General features: G+C 42.0%; 2 protein-coding genes across 7 annotated transcripts in view; one reads left to right on the top strand and one right to left on the bottom strand.

The window, feature by feature from the left end:
- Positions 1-22,230, top strand: part of LOC130275440 (pancreatic alpha-amylase-like) — a 40,201-nt gene that overhangs the window by 6,840 nt on the left and 11,131 nt on the right. Inside the window, exons 3-8 of the mRNA XM_056523422.1 lie at positions 5,295-5,492; positions 5,616-5,846; positions 16,590-16,723; positions 16,803-16,925; positions 17,009-17,108; positions 19,019-19,140. Of these exons, the coding sequence (XP_056379397.1) occupies positions 5,295-5,492; positions 5,616-5,846; positions 16,590-16,723; positions 16,803-16,925; positions 17,009-17,108; positions 19,019-19,140 (908 nt within the window). The remainder of the gene's footprint in view (positions 1-5,294; positions 5,493-5,615; positions 5,847-16,589; positions 16,724-16,802; positions 16,926-17,008; positions 17,109-19,018; positions 19,141-22,230) is intronic.
- The window catches only part of LOC130275439 (pancreatic alpha-amylase-like), an 88,852-nt gene that overhangs the window by 55,564 nt on the left and 11,058 nt on the right, over positions 1-22,230 (bottom strand). Inside the window, exon 2 of one of the 6 annotated variants that reach the window (XM_056523415.1) lies at positions 17,927-18,048. The exons of 2 other annotated variants lie outside the window; for them this stretch is intronic. The gene's annotated coding sequence lies outside the window, so the exon portion shown is untranslated. Of the gene's footprint in view, positions 1-5,033; positions 5,144-9,825; positions 10,330-17,926; positions 18,049-21,640; positions 21,722-22,230 lie in introns of those variants that run through there. 3 more of the 6 variants (XM_056523418.1, XM_056523416.1, XM_056523417.1) reach the window with 3 other exon arrangements.

Genomic DNA, 22,230 nt, shown 5'->3' with positions numbered 1-22,230 from the left:
ACTTTCTGATCACTTTTAGTTTATTTATATCTGGTATATGAGGTATATGCCATTGACCGCGCAGTTTATTTAAGTTTTTAATGGTTCGCACATTTTCTACATATGGCAACCATATATGTTTATATTTATTTTTGTTTACTTTTTTTATTTTTAAAAATGGGAAAAGAAGGGTGGTTCAAACTATTAGAAAAGGGGCTTATTCACATTTATTTACATTTTATTCACTATTATTTAGTACTTAGTCCCCATAGGAGTCCATTATATGGAATCTTTTAATTGCATATACTGATCAAAACTATGCTATAGATAGGCACCTTCTGCCGGTTTGTGCAGCTGATCGGATTTTGGTGTGGTGGTCCCGTTCAGCTCCCTGAGCTAGCAAGTAATGCTTTTAAAGGACATCTGCAGCAAAATGTAACTTATCCCCTATCCACAAGATGGGGGATTTGTGTTTGATTGCGGGGGGTCCGACCGCTGGGACCCCCGAGATCTCCCTAACAGGGCGCCGGAATTAGTGCTCATTGTGAGCGCTAATGTGCGTAGCGCCAACCTTAGAGGTTGACGGTTACGCCCCGTCCCCTCCCCGTCCCCATACAGTTCTATGGGGGTGAATGCTGCCTCCCTGCCTCTCCCATAGAGATGTATGGAGGGGGCGTGTCGGCCGCAACGTCATGCTGCGGCCGGCACGCCCCCTGCACAGGAGAGCCGCGGCCCCGTACAGGAGATCACTGGTGTCCCAACAGTCAGACCCCCCGCGATCAAACACTTATCCCCTATCCTGTGGAGAGGGGATAAGTTACATTTCGCTGCAGATGTCCTTTAAAGTAACCCCCTGTTTTTAAGGTAAATCCCTATTTTTATTATACCAGTGTTTCTCAACCAGGGTGCCTCTAACTGTTGCAAAACCACAACTCCCAGCATGCCTGGAAAGCCAATAACTGCTGCGAGTTGTAGTTTTGCAACAACTGGAGGCACATTGGCAGGGAAACACTGCATTTTACTATCATTAAGATTTGGTGGGATTTTAATTAAGCAATTATCTAATAATGTTGCTCAGGGATGTAATAAGGTGGTTGCACTGAGGCACTGAGGGGAATCTCGGTCCAGAGCTGTACTCACTATTCTGCTGGTGAGGTCACTGTGTACATACATTACATTACTTATCCTGTACTGATCCTGAGTTATATCCTGTATTATACTCCAGAGCTGTACTCACTATTCTGCTGGTGGAGTCACTGTGTACATACATTACATTACTTATCCTGTACTGATCCTGAGTTATATCGTGTATTATACTCCGGAGCTGTACTCACTATTTTGCTGGTGAGGTCACTGTGTACATACATTACATTACTTATACTGTACTGATCCTGAGTTATATCCTGTATTATACTCCAGAGCTGTACTCACTATTCTGCTGGTGAGGTCACTGTGTACATACATTACATTACTTATCCTATACTAATCCTGAGTTATATTCTGTATTATTCTCCAGAGCTGCACTCACTATTCTGCTGGTGGGGCCACTGTGTATATACATTACATTACTTATTCTATACTGATTCTGAGTTATATCCTGTATTATACTCCAGAGCTGTACTCACTATTCTGCTGGCGAGGTCACTGTGTACATACATTACATTACTTATCCTGTACTGATCCTGAGTTATATCCTGTATTATACTCCAGAGCTGTACTCACTATTCTGCTGGTGAGGTCACTGTGTACATACATTACATTACTTATCCTGTACTGATCCTGAATTATATTCTGTGCTATACTCCAGAGCTGTACTCACTATTCTTCTGGTGAGGTCACTGTGTACATACATTACATTACTTATCCTGTACTGATCCTGATTATATCCTTTATTATACTCCAGAGCTGTACTCACTATTCTGCTGGTGAGGTCACTGTGTACATAAATTACATTACTTATCCTGTACTGATCCTGAATTATATTCTGTGCTATACTCCAGAGCTGTACTCACTATTCTGCTGGTGAGGTCACTGTGTACATATGCTACCCTGTGGGTCCGCTGTGCTGTTACAATGTGCCTGCTAACCACTGCCTGCCAGAGCTGCCACTGATGTAACAGGATAGGTGAGAGAGCCTGCAGCGAGCACAGTATTGGAGGTACCACTATTAGAAGCGTATTCCTCATTGTATACTCCTATTATTGCTAATATTGGTCTCAGTATACAGGATTTGTTCAGTAACAATATGATGGCAATATGTATGGTCATTATCATCCATGTATACTCTTATTGCTAATATTGGTCTCAGTAAACAGGATTTGATCAGTAACAGTATGATAGTAATATATCATATGTATGGTCATATTGCTCCTTGTATACTGGCATTATTGGTAATATTGGTCCCAGTATACAGGATTTGGTCAGTAACAGTATGATGGTAATATATCATATGTATGGTCATATTGCTCCTTGTATACTGGTATTATTGGTAATATTGGTCCCAGTATACAGGATTTGGTCAGTAACAGTATGATAGTAATATGTATGGTCATATTGCTCCTTGTATACTGGTATTATTGGTAATATTGGTCCCAGTATACAGGATTTGGTCAGCAACAGTATGATAGTAATATGTATGGTCATATTGCTCCTTGTATACTGGTATTATTGGTAATATTGGTCCCAGTATACAGGATTTGGTCAGAAACAATATGATGGTAATATATATGGTGATAATATTCCTCCTTGTATACTGGTAATATTGGTCTCAGTATACATTATTTCATTGCAGAAAGATTGAGTCTGTATTTTTAACATTAATGTGCTCTATATAAGTTTATGGCATGTTTATGACATCCGCCACTTTTTTACACAGTTATAGAAAATATGCCCTTTTTTTTTTACATACTATGTGCACAGACACTACTTTCCCATAGACATTAAGCACAATAATGTAAAAAATACAGACACAAGCTTTGTGCATTTTTGTGAATGCATTATTCATACTGAAATACACCTAAACTGCTTTACTCTAGCCTAATGTTTACATAGTATACATTTTCTGTTACGTACCCAGTTGTGATTAACATTTGGCCCCTCCCATTTCTGGCTCCACCTCCACATAGCCACTCCCACAATCAAAATGGGCTGCTTAATCTAAAATGCCCGGGCCTATTTTTGGTCCCAGTCCGGTCCTGAGGATAGCCTTATGTCTATCTCTATCTTATATGAAGGATAGCCTTATACCGCTCTCTATCTTATATGAATGATAGCCTTATACCTATCCCTATCTTATATGAAGGATACCCTTATGCTTATCCTTATCTTATATGAAGGATAGCCTTATGTCTATCTCTATCTTATATGAAGGATAGCCTTATACCGCTCTCTATCTTATATGAATGATAGCCTTATACCTATCCCTATCTTATATGAAGGATAGCCTTATGCCTATCCCTATCTTATATGGATAGCCTTATACCTATCCCTATCTTATATGGATAGCCTTATACCTATCCCTATCTTATATGAAGGATACCCTTATGCTTATCCTTATCTTATATGAAGGATAGCCTTATACCTATCCCTATCTTATATGAAGGATAGCCTTATACCTATCCCTATCTTATATGGATAGCCTTATACCTATCCCTATCTTATATGAAGGATACCCTTATGCTTATCCCTATCTTATATGAAGGATAGCCTTATACCTCTCTCTATCTTATATGAAGGATAGCCTTATACCTATCTCTATCTTATATGAAGGATAGCCTTATACGTATCTCTATCTTATATGAAGGATAGCCTTATGCTTATCCCATGCATGTTTAAACTCCTTCACTGTATTTGCAGCGACCACTTCTGCAGGAAGGCTATTCCATGCATCCACTACTCTCTCAGTAAAGTAATACTTCCTGATATTACTGCAGAAACCTTTGCCCCTCTAATATAAAACTATGTCCTCTTGTGGTAGTTTTTCTTCTTGTAAATCTCCTCTCCTCCTTTATCGTGTTGATTCCCTTTATGTATTTAAATGTCTCTATCATATCAGCATCAGAATTAGTCTACAATATATACGACAAGGTTCAGGGACTGTTGCATCATGGAAGATACAATCATACGATCGCCAGCCGCCTGGATCCGGTGATAACAAATAATACACCCAGTTTCACAGTAGGGGATCTAGATAACCAGAGATGAGAACTGAAAAGATTAGTAGTATCTTATGGACACATGAGGTGAGGATGTGCAGGAATAACATTTAACATATTTAATTAAAAAGCGATCACGTACAATGTTGGTAGACGGCCGGTGCTTTGAGTTCAGCACGAGGATTTCTGGCAGCTCTCCATATGTTGCAATATTTCCAGTGAAGGATTTTCTCTGATTTTGAAACATGGTTATAATCAGATACATAGACTGTTTCTGTGTTTAAATGATGAATGATATGCTGTATGATAGGGGATGAGATGTATGATCACGGGGGTCCAACCGCTCAGGACCCCGGCAATCTGTCATTGCGCACCCCCCTTTGTGAGCTCTCCGCAGCGCTGGAGGCTCCGAGTGTGTAGCGTGACGACCACGGGGCCGGAGTATCGTGACGTCATGATGACAAACCCCCACCCCGTAAGATGTCGCTCCCCGCTCCCTCAATGCAAGTCTATGGGAGAGTGCATAATATACCAGAATAGGTTCATTTTGACTCAAACATCCAATTTTGATTATTTTTAAAGGGGTACTCCGGCGCTTAGACATCTTATAGGGGATAAGATGCCTGATCACGGTGGTCCCGCCGCTGGGGACCCCCGTGATCTTGCACGCTGAACCCCATTAAAATCAGTCCCCGGGGCGTGTTCGCTCATCGTCTGATTACTGCCGATCAGGGGGCTGGAGCATTGTGACGTCAAGGCTCCGCCCCATGTGACGTCACGCTCTGCCCCCTCAATGCAAGCCTATGGGAGGGGGCGTGACAGCTGTCGGAGTACCCCATTAATGATATTTTGAATCCAAAACAAGCAGTAGATTATTATTTCCTCTATACTTTCCCTTACTTTACGATCCACTCCTGGCCATGGCTTTTTAACACTGTATCTAAAAACTGCATCAAAACGGGGACCCTAATCATTATATAATCATCATAATAGACATTGGGAGAGAAGAGGCCTGTGAAAAATGAAAGTAGCGATCTGATTGGTTGTTATGGGCAACTCGGCAACTTTTCCTCTACACTGGTTTTGATAAATCTCCCCCATTATATTATTTAGTGTTCCTCCATTTCTAAGTTGATAATCTCTTTTCTTGATATGTTACAGGTTAATATTTATGCAGATTCCGTCATTAACCACATGTGTAGCTCCGAAATTGGAAAAGGGAGTTCTTCCACATGCGGCAGCTCCTACGATACATATAAGAAGAGCTTCCCTGGCGTGCCGTATTCCTATAAAGACTTTAATGAATATAAATGTAAAACCGATGATGGAGATATTGACAACTATGAAGATGCAGAACAGGTATATTATTGAAAAAACTAGGACCATAAATCCTTAACTTTCTTTAGACAAAAAAAAATAAATAAAAAATTTACGATATTCCATGGCTTAATTCTTATTGTTCCTCTTTCTTGCCCTACACAGGTCAGAGACTGTCGTCTTGAGGGTCTACTGGATTTGGCTTTAGAAAAAGACTATGTCCGCGAGAAGATTTCGGAGTACTTGAACAAGCTCATTGATATCGGGGTGGCCGGATTTAGACTTGATGCCTCTAAACACATGTGGCCGGGGGACATTCAAGCCATTGTCACCAGACTCAACAACCTGAACACTCAGTGGTTCCCTAATGGGTCTCGTCCTTTTATTTTCCAAGAGGTAAAAGAAACAAAAAAATATTCTTGTAACCAAAGTTGTTAAAATGTTATTGATTGTGGGAGGTGGAAGGACTCAAAGACAATATGCTATTAACATCAGTCGATATTTAGTCTTAAAGGGGTAATTCACCCCTAGACATCTTTTCCCCTATCCAAAGGATAAGATGTCTGATCGCGGGGGGTCCCGCTGCTGGGGAGCCCCGCAATCTCCCTGCTGCACTCTGCGTTTGTTTAGAGTGTCTGGTGCAGCGCCGGAGGCTTGTCACATCATGATCACGCCCCTCAATGTAAGTCTATGGGAGGGGGCGTGACGGCCATCACGTCCCCTCCCATAGCCTTGCATTGAGGGAGCGTGGGCATGACATCACGAGTGGGCCGTGACATCACAAGCCTCTGCCTGCATCGCCAGTCATCCGGCATGGAGCAAAGTTCGCTCCGTGCATCCGGTGCATGGAGCGAACTTCGCTCCATGCCGGATGACTGGCGATGCGGGCAGAGGATTGTGATGTCACGGTCAAGGCCCACTTGTGATGTCATGCCCACGCTCCCTCAATGCAAGTCTATGGGAGGGGGCGTGATGGCCGTCACGCCCCCTCCCATAGACTTACATTGAGGGGCGTGATCGTGATGTGACAAGCCTCCGGCGCTGCACCAGACAAGATCGTGGGGGTCCCTAGCGGCGGGACCCTCGAGATCAGACATCTTATCCCCTATCCTTTGGATAGGGGATAAGATGTCTAGGGGTGGAGTACCCCATTAATGTAAGGTGATATATTTGGTAGTATGATTCCTTATCCTAAAGAAGAAAAGTGGACCACTGTGGACCAGATGTGTATGGTAGCAAAATTCTTTCAAAAAAAGTGCTGAAGCTGTGAGACACCCCTAGTTCTTCATGAGACGTGATGTTCCTTCTAAGCTTCCTGAATTAATTGTAGATAGTCCCCTATCAGAAAACACTTTCCTATACAGATAGGAACAGGTGCTTACAAGTTTACTTTATTCCTGTAGCTGAAGATAAGAGAGGGCGGAGAAGTTAAGTTACCATTGTCACTGTATGGTGGCTTTATTGCCAACACCTTGCACGTACTCCTTTTTACATATGTCGCCACTGGTGAAGGCCAAGTTTCCCAGGGAGGTCCTGGAAGATAAGATGCATGACTAGCCCTGATCTAAAGACAGTCATACTGTTTCCATCTAGATGGGTTTACTTAATAGTTTTGGATCTAGAGTAAAAATCTTTAATATCCAGCCTGGCAGATTACCAGTAAAGACACATTTTGCTTATCTGCTGCTTATGGTGTTAGGTGTCCCACAAATCTCTTGTACTCTCGGCTTTGTTCTATAAATATTGAAAGTAAAGCGGGCTCTACATGCCAATTTTTTTGAAGGGGAGGAAGAGTATTGGCTTACTCCCCTCTACTCATTTCGAACATACACATGCTTGGCAAAGCCTAGAATATGTACGGAGGATTCACTGTCATCTACACAGTGTTCAGCTCTCATATGTCTTAACCCCTTAAGGACTCAGCCCATTTTGGCCTTAAGGACTCAGACAATTAAATTTTTACGTTTTCATTTTTTCCTCCTCGCCTTCTAAAAATCATAACTCTTTTATATTTTCATCCACAGACTAGTATGAGGGCTTGTTTTTTGCGCGACCAGTTGTCCTTTGTAATGACTCACTCATTATATCATAAAATGTATGGCGCAACCAAAAAACACTATTTTTGTGGGGAAATTAAAACGAAAAACGCAATTTTGCTAATTTTGGAAGGTTTTGTTTTCACGCCGTACAATTTCTGGTAAAAATGACATGTGTTCTTTATTCTGAGGGTCAATACGATTAAAATGATACCCATTATTATATACTTTTATATTATTGTTGCGCTTAAAAAAAATCACAAACTTTTTAACCAAATTAGTACGTTTATAATCCCTTTATTTTGATGACCTATAACTTTTTTATTTTTCCGTATAAGCGGCGGTATGGGGGCTCATTTTTTGCGCCATGATCTGTACTTTTTTTTGATACCACATTTGCATATAAAAAACTTTTAATAAATTTTTTATAATTTTTTTTTTAATAAAATGTATTAAAAAGTAGGAATTTTGGACTTTTTAAATTTTTTTTCGTTCACGCCGTTCACCGTACGGGATCATTAACATTTTATTTTAATAGTTCGGACATTTACGCACGCGGCGATACCAAATATGTCTATAAAAAATGTTTTTTACGCTTTTTGGGGGTAAAATAGGAAAAAACGGACATTTTACTTTTTTATTGGGGGAGGGGATTTTTCACTTTTTTTTTACTTTTACTTTTACATTTTTTTACATTTATTTTTACACTTGAATAGTCCCCATAGGGGACTATTCATAGCAATACCATGATTGCTAATACTGATCTGTTCTATGTATAGGACATAGAACAGATCAGTGTTATCGGTCATCTTCTGCTCTGGTCTGCTCGATCACAGACCAGAGCAGGAGACGCCGGGAGCCGGACGGAGGGAGGTGAGGGGACCTCCGTGCGGCGTTATGAATGATCGGATCCCCGCAGCAGCGCTGCGGGCGATCCGATCGTTCATTTTAATCGCGAACTGCCGCAGATGCCGGGATCTGTATTGATCTCGGCACCTGAGGGGTTAATGGAGGACGCCCGCGAGATCGCGGGCGTCAGCCATTGTCGGCGGGTCCCTGGCTGCGATCAGCAGCCGGGATCAGCCGCGCATGACACGGGCATCGCTCCGATGCCCGCGGTTATGCTTAGGACGTAAATGTACGTCCTGGTGCGTTAAGTACCACCTCACCAGGACGTACATTTACGTCCTGCGTCCTTAAGGGGTTAAAGGGGTACTCCGACCCAGACATCTTATCCCCTATCCTAAGGATAGGGGATAACATGTCTGTTTGCGGGGGATCTGGCCGCTGGAACCCCAGAGATCCCAGGCCAGTACCCGGGCAGCTGTGACGTCACACCAAGCCCCCTATATTTAGGTCTATGGGAAGGGGCGTGATGAGGGATCACAGCCGTAACGCCCCCTCCCATAGACATGAATGGAGGGGCACGTTGTGACATTATGACCACGGCCATCCAAACCCAGCATTTTGAGAAAAAAAAATGTCAGAACTCCGAGGTGCCGGTCCGGAGATTGCCGGGGGTCCCAGCGGCTGGACCACCCGCGGTCAGACATCTTATCCCCTATCCTTCGCATAGGGGATAAGATGTCCAGGGGCAGAGTACCCCTTTAAGTTTATTGCCAGCTAAGTTACATTTATTAATCCTGTTTTCGCTTCTTAGCTTATACAGTTAAAGGGGTTATCCAGAAAAAAATAAACATATATATATATATATATATATATATATATATATATATATATATATAGGATCCAACAATAACGCAGCACTCCAAAGAACGGTGAAAATTTTTTTTTCACCGTTCTTTGGAGTGCTGCATTATTGTTGGATCCTATTTAAACTGAGGACTTTTGGTCAAGAAGTTTTTTGGACGCTGGCACCCACACACTGAGGCTAAGTAGTGCTGCAATACTTTTTTGGCTTTTATATATATATATATATATATTATATATATATATATAAAACGAACGGCAACCGCACTCCCATATGTTGCAAAAAAAGGGGGTCTTTATTCACACAAACGTGAAGGTGGCGACGTTTCGGCTAGCTCACCTAGCCATTATCAAGCAATACAATGTGCAAACTGGTGGGTATATATGGCCGCGCAGGGCCAATCAATTAGTGACGTCATATTACAAAATGCATTCAAAACAGTACATCAAACATAGTAAACAATGATCAAAGTGCAATAAGTGTATCAATAAGGCCTCCCATATCGGGACGCTAAAGTGTCCAATAGTTAAAAACTATATAAAAACACTGTACATTATAAAAAACAAGTGCATGTGTCCATGTGCAGGTGCGCATTCTTGATTGTCTGGGCGGGGGCACGGGCACTCACCGGAACGATCCAGGAGACAGCATGTAAACAAAGGCCATGTGTTATGGCAATGGGAAGCCGATCCTGTCAGCGTTCGTTCTGGAGGCGGAGATGACGTCACTGCTAAAATATCCGCTGGTTGTTGCTAGGTTGCGTGTAAGCTTCTGCCTGCGCAGGCGCCTTGAAGCTATTGGTTCCACCGCAGCCATCTTTATGTAGGGAAACAGATCACGGCAGTCTCCACCTGTTCTTCTAGCCCATAGGTCAAAACGGGGTTGCTGCGAGTCTCGCTGTCCGCCCTGTTAACCTTTCCCTGTCTGCCTCTGGTCCCACCAGCGTTGGCGGTTGCCCTAGGCAACAAGTGGCACAGAACAGGATCCAGGAGAAGTGAACATATTTCTTATTATAATGTGGCACAAATATAGATTAGCATGTACTTGCAGCCGTCCATCCCCTTCCAGAGAAAAATTCTTGGTTACATGTCTGTCGCTATTTCCGTTACCGGTGTTGCCCGTGTCCTCCAGCCTACGACAAACGAATAAAAAGATATTAAAATCATGTTTACACAAAGAAGAATTTCATCATAAAACAGAATCGATGTAACAGGATTCATGCATTGCATATATCATGGGTGATTTTGAAATCCACATTCAGCCCATTTGGCTTTAACGATTTAAGTTCATATATCCACCAAAGCTCTCTTTTTTTTTAAGAATAGCAATTCTATTACCTCCCCTCTTGGGTCTGGGGATGTGGTCTATCAGCATAAACCTTAGTTCCTTCTCGGAGTGTCCTGCTTCAAGGAAATGTTTAGGTACTGGTAAGTCTGTACGTCCTTTGCGTATTGTGTATTTATGTTGATTAATCCTCGTTTTTGCATCCAAAGTAGTTTCCCCTACATACAAAAGATGACAGGGGCACCAGAGAACATATATCACATGATCCATTGTGCATGTCACATAATATTTCAATTTATATATCTTTCCCCTTTCGAGATGTACAAACTCATTGCCTTTCTGCATATATGAGCAGTTGATGCAAGATCGGCACGGGAAAGAGCCTTTACTGGCCCCAGAAAAATTGGTTTGTTGAGATTTCACCAGAGCTATGTCACTCTTGACAAGCTTGTCCTTAAGATTGCACCCCCTTCTATATGACATCAGGGGTGGGTTCTCAAACTCAGAGATGCAGTCATGCCCATCCCTTAGAATATGCCAATGCTTCCTCAATATATTCGTTATTCTTTGTGATGCTTCCGAGTATGTGGAGACAAAAGCCACTCTATCTCCTGACCTAGGTTTTCGGTCCTTGAGTAACTCATGTCTCCTCATGCTCGTTACCTTAGTCCTGCAATCCCTTACCAAGTACTCTGGGTAACCTCTCCTAATGAAGTTTTGTGTCATCGTGTCAAGTGCCCGATTTATATGTTGATCGTCACTAATGATGCGTTTGGCTCTCGTCATCTGACTAGTTGGAAGGGAGCGGATCATGTTTCTAGGGTGATTGCTGTCAAACCTTAATGTTGAGTTGCAGTCAGTTGGTTTTACAAAAATATCGGTATGTAATGTCCTGTAATAGTCACATTAGTGTCCAGAAAATTAACCGTAGTAGAGGAAAAAGTCAGGGTAAATTTTATGCTCTCAATCATATTATTCAAGAAGTCATGAAATGCGTGCAGTTCTGTAGCTGTCCCGGTCCATATTAAGAAAATATCGTCTATGTAGCGCCACCACCTCAGCACATGGCTGAAGTGGTGGCATCCATAGACGATGCTTTCCTCAATGTGTGCCATATAGATGTTGGCGTAGGTTGGCGCCACATTGGTCCCCATGGCCGTGCCCAAGCGTTGTACATAGTGTACATGATTAAACATGAAATGATTCTTTGTTAACACTATCTCTAGAAGTTTCGTGAGAAAGGTCCTTCTCTCCAGTGAAAAATCACTGGAGATAGTGGCCGCCACAGCCTGTACACCCCCATCATGTGGTATGGAGGTTCACAGGCTGACAACATCGAATGAGGCCAGAATGGCCCCCTCCGGGACCTGTACCTCATTCAATTTATTCAGAAAATCACCTGTGTCCCTGATATATGATTTGGCTGCAGAGGCGTAAGGTCTAAGGACACTATCGAGGAATATGGAGATATGTTTTATGGATCTTAGGTAATACATAAAGCATAGGTGTAACCGGATGCGGAATAATCAAATAATTATATATGGCTTCATCGATAAGTCCTTGTTCTCTTGCCTCTGTCAGTACCTTTTTAATATGTGTTTGTATTTCCCACTTGGCGTCACATGAAAGTTCACAGTAAGTCTCTGTATCTCCAAGCTGTCGCATGACCTCCTTGATATATTTGGATCGATCCATGACCACAACCGCCCCTCCTTTGTCAGCAGGTTTCACCACCAGGTTGTGGTCATGGATCAATCCGTTTAGAGCCCTGATCTCCTCTTGTGTCATGTTAGGGTGAGATAAGGAGGTCATGGTAGTCTTGACCTTCTCTATGTCTTTTTTAACAAGTGTAGAAAATGTGTCTATGATAGGTGTAACTACATTAGGTTGAAAATCGTTAGTAGTTTTAATACCGCTATTAGCTAACGTAAAGCAATCAATTCTATCTGGCACATTAGAATCAGCAATGTCATCCCTCTTATCTCCAGTCCTATTAGAAAACCAAACTTTAAGCTTCAGCTTCCTAATGAACTGGAGTAGATCAAGTTCGAGTTGAAACCAATTGACACCCATGTTTAGGCAAAAATTCAGTCCCTTGCTTAACAATTTAGACTGTACAGGATTTAATGGATATGAAGATATATTTACCACTATTGTCTTTGTGTCTGTTTCTTGAATGTTAGCTTCTGTTGGCTGGTCTTGTCCTTGTTGGAGCGTAATCCCCTGGGGCAGGGTGGCTCGTCTATGTTTTCTGCCCCCTCGTCTGGTGGGTTTGCGTCGAGGGGCTAAGGCGATCCTAAAAAATTAGTACGTGGCTCCTTGACGTTGATTCTGGGGTTCTTAAGGTTATCCTGCATGCTCTGTTCGCTCTGGTTGTCTCTGGTTTTCCTGTTCTGTTTGGAATTGGCGGAAGTATTCCACATGTACACTTTTCCTGATGTATAATCATGTGCATCTCTAGTCCATTTTTGACGATTTACGCCCTCTTGTTCCTGGCGCAATTTTTGTAAAAAAATACTTTGTTTAGATGTGATTTTTTCATAGTCCTCTGCTGGTACGTTATCTTTTAAAAGTTGTTCCAATTCCGTCACCTTTATCCCAGCGGCAGTAACATCCCTCTGTAGGAACTCGATTTGAAGTAATATAAGATCAAATGAATACTTATTTGATATTTGCTCATATCTGTTGCAGTACTCTGTATCCTGTGCAAAAGAGTTGTCATGTGGTTGAGCCCTCATCCCTCGAGGTATCCGATTATTCTTAAAATATTCAGCCAAGGTGGTTAAGTGGAGATTTAGAGATAGAAACCACTTGGTCTCCGTCTCATACCTCCGTTGTAGGTCTATAGTTGATGGCGAATGGAGAATCGATGCATCACCTCCTAGGTGGCTAAGTATTCTGTTAGCATCAGAGTCCGTGTAAGAATACCCACCAGTCCGTGTATATATACCCACCAGTTTGCACATTGTATTGCTTGATAATGGCTAGGTGAGCTAGCCGAAACGTCGCCACCTTCACGTTTGTGTGAATAAACTGTCTCCAGAAAGTTAAACAGATTTTTAAATTACTTCTATTAAAAAATCTTAATCCTTTACGTACTTATGAGCTGCTGAAGTTGAGTTGTTCTTTTCTGTCTAAGTGCTCTCTGATGACACCTGGGAACTGTCCAGAGTAGAAGCAAATCCCCATAGCAAACCTCTTTTACTCTGTGCAGTTCCCGAGACAAGCAGAGATGTCAGCAGAGAGCACTGTTGCCAGACAGAAAAGAACAACTCAACTTCAGCAGCTGATAATTATTGGAAAATTAAGATTTTTTAATAGAAGTAATTTTCAAATCTGTTTAACTTTCTGGAGCCAGTTAATATATATATATATATATATATATATATATATATAATATATATATTTTTCCTGGAATACCCCGTTAATCCCAAAAGTGCTAGAATGGTTTAAAGAGGTTTCTTCTGGATAGGCCCCCAATACCTGATCGGTGGGGTATAATGCCTGGCACCTCTGTTTTCCTTACCGTACTTAACATTAGAAGCACAATACAATACTAATCTCAAATTATCCTATAAAAAGGAGGAATGCATGGTAAATATATAAGAGACAACTAAAATAGAAATGAGCCCATTATAGCTTGGTAAAAACTATCCCCCTTATTCCACACTGAGCTGTGTTTAGGAATGGTACCTGGTTTTTCAGCTATAACCCTTCCATGTCACAGTTGAACTGGATTGAATTATAAATTTCCCCCCATATGGGTAAAGAAGTACACTTCCATAATTTAGCAATATTAGACCTTACCACAATTGAAACATGGGTCACTAGGGGTCTGTCCAGAACTGGAAAGGGTTCCATATGTAGGGATGATAAAGCTAAGACAGGGGACCAAAAGATTAGCCTAATATCTCAGTGAGATCACCAGATATGGAAAATCGTCTGTGTCTCCTCCTGACATCTCTAACAAATGGGGTTGACCACCTATCGGCAACTTCCTTGAGGCCTCCAAATGATTAACTTATCTAGCTTATGAGGGCTCATTTTTTGCTCAGTGATCTGTAGTTTTTAATCAGTACTATTTTTGTTTAGATGGGACTTCTTGAATGGTTTTAACAAATTTTTTCTGGTATATGAAGTGATCAAAAATTAGCAATTCCATACTTTGGTATTTTTTAGAATCCGTGAAGAATACGTTCTTTAACATGAAGTGGATGTGACGATGACATCCCCAGGCATAGTACTAGGCAACAACTTCAGTCTAGGTAGTCTATAGGCCCTGTAGATCATAAGGTCATGTTTAGCAGCAGCAGGCACCAAACCTGAGGATATCCTGAAGAAACACCCATCAATCAAAATGTCCCAGAAAACCCTGTTAACCCCTTAACGACACAGGACGTAAATGTACATCCTGGTGCCCTGGTACTTAACGCACCAGGATGTACATTTACGTCTTGTACATGATGCGAGCACTGGAGGGGTGCTCGCATCATGCCCGGCAGGTCCAGTCTATCAGCAGCCTGGGACCCGGAAATCAGCGATTGCGCTGATGTCCACCATTAATCCCTCAGATGCTGTGATCAATACAGATCACGTCATCTGCAGCAGTGCGGACGTTTGAATGGATGATTGGATCGTCCGCCACGACCGTGGGGATCTGATCGTCCAACATGGCGACCGGAGGTCCCCCTTACCTGCTGCGACTGTCATCCTGGGGTCTTCTTCTCTGGTCTCACATCGAGCAGACCAGAGAAGTAGATCGCCAATAATACTGATCAGTGCCATGCCTATGCATAGCACTGCTCAGTATACGCAATCTAATAATTGCTGAATATAGTCCCCTATGGGGACATAAAAAGTGTAAAAAAGAAATTGTAAATAAAAATTTTGATCGCCCCTTTTCCCAATTTTATCCAAAAAGGCATAAAAAAACTTATAATAAGCATATTTTGTATCGCTGCATGCGTAAATGTCCGAATTATCAAAATGTATTGTTATTTATCCTATACGGTAAATGGCATAAGCGTAAAAAAAAGTAGCATTTTATTCCAAAAAAAATATATAAAAAACGATAAAAATTTTTACATATAAGCAAAAGTGGAACCAATAAAAACTACAGATGACAGCGCAAAACATGAGCCCTCATAAAAATAAAAAAGTAATAGGTGGTCATAATATAGTGATTTTAAACATACTTATTTAGTTAAAAATATATTTTTTATAGCAGTTAAATAATAGAAAAGCATGTAACAATGGGTATCATTTTAATCATATTGACCCAAAGAAGAAAGAAAATATGTAAATTTTATGGTAAAAGTGTACAGCGTAAAAACAAAGTTTTCTTTTCAATATCGTTACACAAATAATAATTTTTGGGGTTTACCATACATTTTATGGTAAAATGAAAGATCATTGCAAGAACAATTGGTCGCGCAAAAAACAAGCCCTCATATGGGTCTGTGAAAGGAAATACAAAAGAGATAATTTTTAGAAGGCGAGGAGGAAAAAACGAAAATGCAAAAATAAAATTGCCTGTGTCCTTAAAGGGGTACTCCCATCCTAGACATCTTATCCCCTATCCAAAGGATAGGGGATAAGATGTCTGATCGCTGGGGACCCCCGCAATTTTGCATTTGGCACCCACCTGTTTCTTGTCCGGAAGTGCTGGAGGGTCTGGACCACGGGAACGGAAGTCTGTGATGTCAGTGTGATGCCACGCCCCGTCCCTTCAATGCAAGTCTATGGGAGGGGGCGTGACTGCCGTCACGCCCCCTCCCATAGACTTGCATTGAGGGGACGGGGCGTGACGTCACACGGGGGCGGAGTCCTGACATCACGGACTTCCGTTCCCGTGGTCGCGACCCAGACCCTCCAGTGCTTCCGGTCAAGAAACAGGTGGGTGCCGCATGCAACATTGCGGGGGTCCCCAGCAGCGGGACCTCCGCAATCAGACATCTAGGGGATAAGATGTCTAGGGGTGGAGTACCCCTTTTAAGTAAATTAATAAATAAATAAATAAGAAGTTGCCTTATGCAGAGCAATTAAAAAAGTGTGCAGTATATCGTGTTTGTAGACTGGACTGTAACTAACACTATTGGATTCTATTAGGTGATTGATCTCGGTGGAGAAGCATTGTCAGTCCAGGAGTATTATGACGTTGGACGGATAACAGAATTTAAATACGGGGCCAAACTTGGAATGGTATTTCGGAAGTGGGACAATGAAAAGATGGCAAATCTAAAGTAAGTTCAAAAGGGAGTATTAGTGATGATACCTTTTCTTCAGCCTTGATAATGTACTTACCAATGGTTTCTCTTCCAGAAATTGGGGAGAAGGCTGGGGATTAATGCCGACTGACAGGGCCACAGTTTTTATTGACAATCACGATAACCAAAGAGGTCATGGAGCCGGTGGAGCTTCTATCCTCACCTTCTTTGACTCACGGTAAGGACAGACATCTTTCTCAAGACTTCAGAAGAGTTACTCAAGTCTTCTTCAATAACCTTGACATTATTAATCTATTGCAGCTTGTACAAGATGGCAGTGGGCTTCATGTTGGCCCATCCTTATGGATTTACCCGCATCATGTCAAGTTATAGCTGGCCTAGGCACTTTGTAGATGGAAAAGTAAGATGCAAATTTTACCAGCAACTAATGCAACTATTTCTCTCTTTTCTATTCTTTTCTTAAGTATCAATTCCGTTTTAAGACCCCTAACGCAGCCCTCAAGACCCACCAAGAGTCCAGAATTTGTTTTCCAATGGAGTAACTGAAAAAAAAAAAAAAAAAAAAAAGCTGAATATTGATGGGTCTTGAGGACTGGGTTGGGGTCATAATGGAGAATTCTTTATTTTTTTTTTTCTTCTTCTAATCAACTGGTGACAGTAAGTTAAATATATTAAAATCTTAATCCTTCCAGTACTTAGCTGCTGTTTTCTCCACAGGAAGTTATTTTATTTTTGAATTTCTTTTCTGTCTGACCACAGTGCTCTCTGCTGACACCTCTGTCCATGTCAGGAACTGTTCAGAGTAGGAGCAAATCCCCATAGCAAACCTCTCCTGCTCTGGACAGTTCCAGACATGGACAGAGGTGTCAGCAGAGAGCACTGTGGCCAGACAGAAATTCAAAAAGAAAAGAACTTCCTGTGGAGCATACAGCAGCTGATAAGTACTGGAAGGGTTAAGATTTTTTAATAGAAGTAATTTACAAATCTGTTAAACTTGCTGTCACTAGTTGATTAGAAAAAAAAAAAAAAAAAGAAGTTTTCCACTGGAGTACCCCTTCAAGTATACCATTGCCACACCCTGGGTATAAGTGTATCACAACATGATTCTGAAAGCTCTAAAAGTAAAGAAAGTATGCATTTTTATTACAGGGTTATTTTGGTATATCAAATGTTTTATATTTTTCTGGGAGAGCAATTAAAGAAAAAAAAAATTCTCACCTATCCCAGTTGCCCACAATTCCTGCTATGATGTCAATTAGTCCCCCAGCCTACGGCTGTCCGGGCATGCTTGGAGTTGAAGTTTTGCAACATCTGGAGGGCCACAGTTTGAGACGTCTGTTCTACAACATAGGGGGAAAAAAAATCCATGTTGCCATAGGATATTACAAGGGTCCACCGTGTCCCCTATTAGGGCTGCAGTCTCCTCGATAAACATGAAGATATTAACCCCTTAAGGACACAGGGTTTTTCCATTCTTGCACTTTTGTTTTTTTTCCTCATCACCTTCTAAAAATCACAACGCTTTCAATTTTGCACATACAGACCCATATGAGGGCTTTTTTTTTTTTGCGCCACCAAATGTACTTTATAATGGCATCATTCATTTCACCATAAAATATACGGCAAAACCGTATTCAACTTTATTTTTTTTCCCACACTTTTAGTCCCCTTAGAGAAAAGTTAAAGGGGTACTCCGGTGGAAAACTTTCTTTTTTTTTTTTTTTTTTAATCATCTAGTGCCAGAAAGTTAAACAGATTTGTAAATTACCGTATGTCTATGAGAAAATCTTAATCCTTCTAGTACTTACTAGCTATTGAATTCTACAAAGGAAATTCTTTTCTTTTTGGAACACAGAGCTCTCTGCTGAATCACGAGCACAGTGCTCCCTGCTGACATCTCTGTCCATTTTAAGAACTGTCCAGAGCAGGAGAAAATCCCCATAGCAAACATATGCTGCTCTGGACAGTTCCTAAAATGGACAGAGATGTACATGTAACTTTCTAGCACCAGTTGATTTAAAAAAAAAAGTTTTCCACCAGAGTACCCCTTTAAAGGAAGTTACAATCTGTATATACATTAAAATAAAAAGCAAAAAAGTTAAAGTATACAACATAATGCAATCAGTGGCAGAGATTTATCAAAACCTGTCCAGAGGAAAAGCCTATCAGATCGATTCTTTCATTTTTAACAAGGCCTCTGCAAAATGAAAGAAGCGATCTGATTGGTTACTATGGGCAACTTTTCCTTTGGACAGGTTTTGATAAAGCTACAGTGTCTTTAAATTAATTCTTCATAACTTGTAATTGCAGGATATAAATGACTGGGTTGGACCACCAAGCCACAGTGATGGGTCCACTAAAGCAGTGACTATCAATGAAGACGGCACATGTGGCAATGGCTGGGTGTGTGAGCACAGATGGAGACAGATAACGTAAGCTATGGGATTTACATGGTGGCTCCGCTTATGCAAAATACTCAATACTTTTTATTTTGTTATTTATTTTAATGTCATTTCTACTTAAAAAGAGTAAATTGATTTTTCTAGATATCTATCTGTGCATTAAAGGGGTATTCCGGCCATAGACATCTTATCGCCTTTCCAAAGGATAGGGGATAAGGTGTCTGATCGTGGGGACCCGCTGCTGGGACCCCCTGGGATCTCCGTGCAGCACCCGGCATTCTCTGCTGGGCTGCTGCTCCAGTCACGCCCCCTCCCATAGTCATGAATGGAGGAGGGCGTAGCATGTTGTCACGTCTCCAGTCCCGGAAACACAGAGGTTTCCGAGACTGGAGCAGTAGCCTGGTAGAGAATGCCCAGTGCTGCACGGAGATGGCAGGGGGTCCCAGCGGCGGGCCTTCCGCGATCAGACATCTTATCCCCTATCCTTTGGATAGGGGATAAGATGTCTATGAGTGGAATACCCCTTAAAGGGGTACTCTGCCCCTAGGCATCTTATCCCCTATCCAAAGGATAGGGGATAAGATGTCAGATCGCCAGGGTCCCGCCGCTGGGGACCCCCGCAATATAGCAAGCAGCACCCACCTGTAACTGCTTCCGGAAGCGCTGGAGACTCTCTAGCTAATTCCTCCCGACCACGGGGACGGAAGATTGTGATGTCACGACTCCGCCCCATGTGACGTCACAACCCTCCCCACCCCGCCCCCTCAATGCAAGTCTATGGGAGGGGGCGTGACTGCCGTCACGCCCCCTCCCATAGACTTGCATTGAGGGGGCGGGACGTGACGTCACACAGGGCAGAGTCGTGATGTCACGATCTTCCATCCTCGTGGTCGGGAGGAATTAGCTAGAGAATCTCCAGCGCTTCCGGAAGCAGTTACAGGTGGGTGCTGCTTGCTATATTGCGGGAGTCCCCAGCGGCGGGACCCCGGCGATCTGACATCTTATCCCCTATCCTTTGGATAGGAGATAAGATGTCTATGGGTGGAGTACCCCTTTATGGTCTATTCACACCTACAGTATTCTGCACAGATTTGATGTGCAGGATTTGATGCTGTATTCAGTCATTTAGTTTACATTGGAATCTGCAGCATAAAATCCTGCACGGAATACTGTACGTGTGAATAGGCCATTAAAGTTCATGAATTTGTAAAAATCTAATACCATAAAGAAGCTTTCCAGGATTTTTTATTTGACAGGTAACACACGTCAGGTAAACCCATTAAGCAGGTGGGTCATAACACCATTAATGACCTATGGCCTAAGGTCAACAAAAATTCTAAAAATAATGACTTGGTGAATAATACAACCAATGCAGTTTACATCTAAGAAGACTTTTCCATCTGAGCCGTTCTTTTGATGTCTATACGCTAGGAAGGTAGTTTTGCAACATAATAAAATAATACGCAGGTATTATCGAAATATTCAGATTTATTGGTTATAAGTAATAAATATTAATAAGTAGATAATTATAACACAATTATATATATTGGGGAGCCACGGGATGTGAGGTGTAAGGGGCAGATGGTGTTGCCCAGGGGTAGTTGGTATTACCCCTTCATGTTCGTGACGCCAGGGCATGGTTTTCCTATACAACCACCCGAAGGTAGTAATGCCAGTTCAAGGTCAGGCAGGGGAAATAAAGAGTTCAAGGCCAGGTTAAGGGTAACGGTAGCTTTTACTGAGGTTTGACAGGTGGTACAGTCTAACAGTACAGGTCCTCTACTCTTCCATGTGAAAACTTATATACACAGGAGGAGACACTGCAGGGGAGCCCAAGGGACATATAGAGGCTCAATCTGATGGGAATGTAGGACCATATCCCGTACTGGGACACCACACACACACACACATATATATATATATATATATATATATATATATATATATATATATATACTGTGTATATATATGGCTCAAGTCCTGCAGGAACGTGTGGGACTGCACTTTTTCCAGAGGAGGAACAATGCTCCCATTAGCAGGAATCCTGCAGGATGAGCCCTTGAGTGGAAATCTTGGATGTGTTCCTCCACTTTTTCCCAGTACTTGACCCCTGTATATATAATAAAGTGTGGTGAGCTTGTGGGGATGTAGGGTAGGTAGGGTGTAGCTGTGCAGTGATGAAAGGGTGTTGGATTAACCCTTAACCTTCGTGATGCCAGGGTGCGGGTTCTTCCTCTATATATATATATATATATATATATATATATCCCACCGCCACCCATCCCAGGAACGATAGGGAGGAATAAAGGATTGTCCACAACCGGAGGTTTAGTAAACTGGAAATAACTTTACTGTAACGTTTATGCAGGTTAACAGTAGTAACAGTCTTTACAGAGGACCGGACTTAAGCTGGTTGGGACCTTATAGGGAATAAGCTCTGAGTTTTGCTTTACGCTGTTCTACTGAATTTAGGGTTTGGTTTTAGGTTCAGTAGTCACGTAAATTTAGGATTGAGTTTAGTTGAACTCACGGTTTAGTACTCGGCTGAAGTTAGCAGGCTTCAGGCCTAGATTTGTCTTGTTGCTTTGCACAGAGCTCTGCTCGCTGTCATATCCCAAGGGAAAGAGAGCGATGATTGGGTAACAGCGAGCTTATATGGCAAGGGGCAGACTCATAGCTTATTGGTTCCCACCAACTGTTAGTCCTTTCACAAAGCATTGTGGTACATCATGTAACCCACTCACGTGACCTGGAAGGTCCTTAAGCTTTACCTAACAGTAGGCTTAGCAGTCATGTGACCTAAGGTCCTGGAAGTACTATACAAATTATACAAATTACATACATCAAACACAGAAAATTAAAGAAGGAAGAAGGGACAAGGGGTTATCCCTCTAGGAGGATCCTACCGGTACGCAGGAACTCTGACTTTGGGGACACACAAGGTACGGTACAACGTACGGTACTGGGACACCACAAAAGCATTATGTTAAAGAGATACTCCGCTGCTAGACATCTTATCCCCTATGCAAAGGATAGGGAATAAGATGTCTGATTACGGGAATCCCGCTGCTGGGACTCCGCGACCTCCCGCAGCACCCGGCGTTCTAAACATACACCAGG

This window comes from Hyla sarda, chromosome 6 (genome assembly GCF_029499605.1).
Source record: "Hyla sarda isolate aHylSar1 chromosome 6, aHylSar1.hap1, whole genome shotgun sequence".
In the NCBI taxonomy this organism is placed as follows: domain Eukaryota; kingdom Metazoa; phylum Chordata; class Amphibia; order Anura; family Hylidae; genus Hyla; species Hyla sarda.
This window is presented reverse-complemented; position numbering and strand designations above follow the sequence as displayed.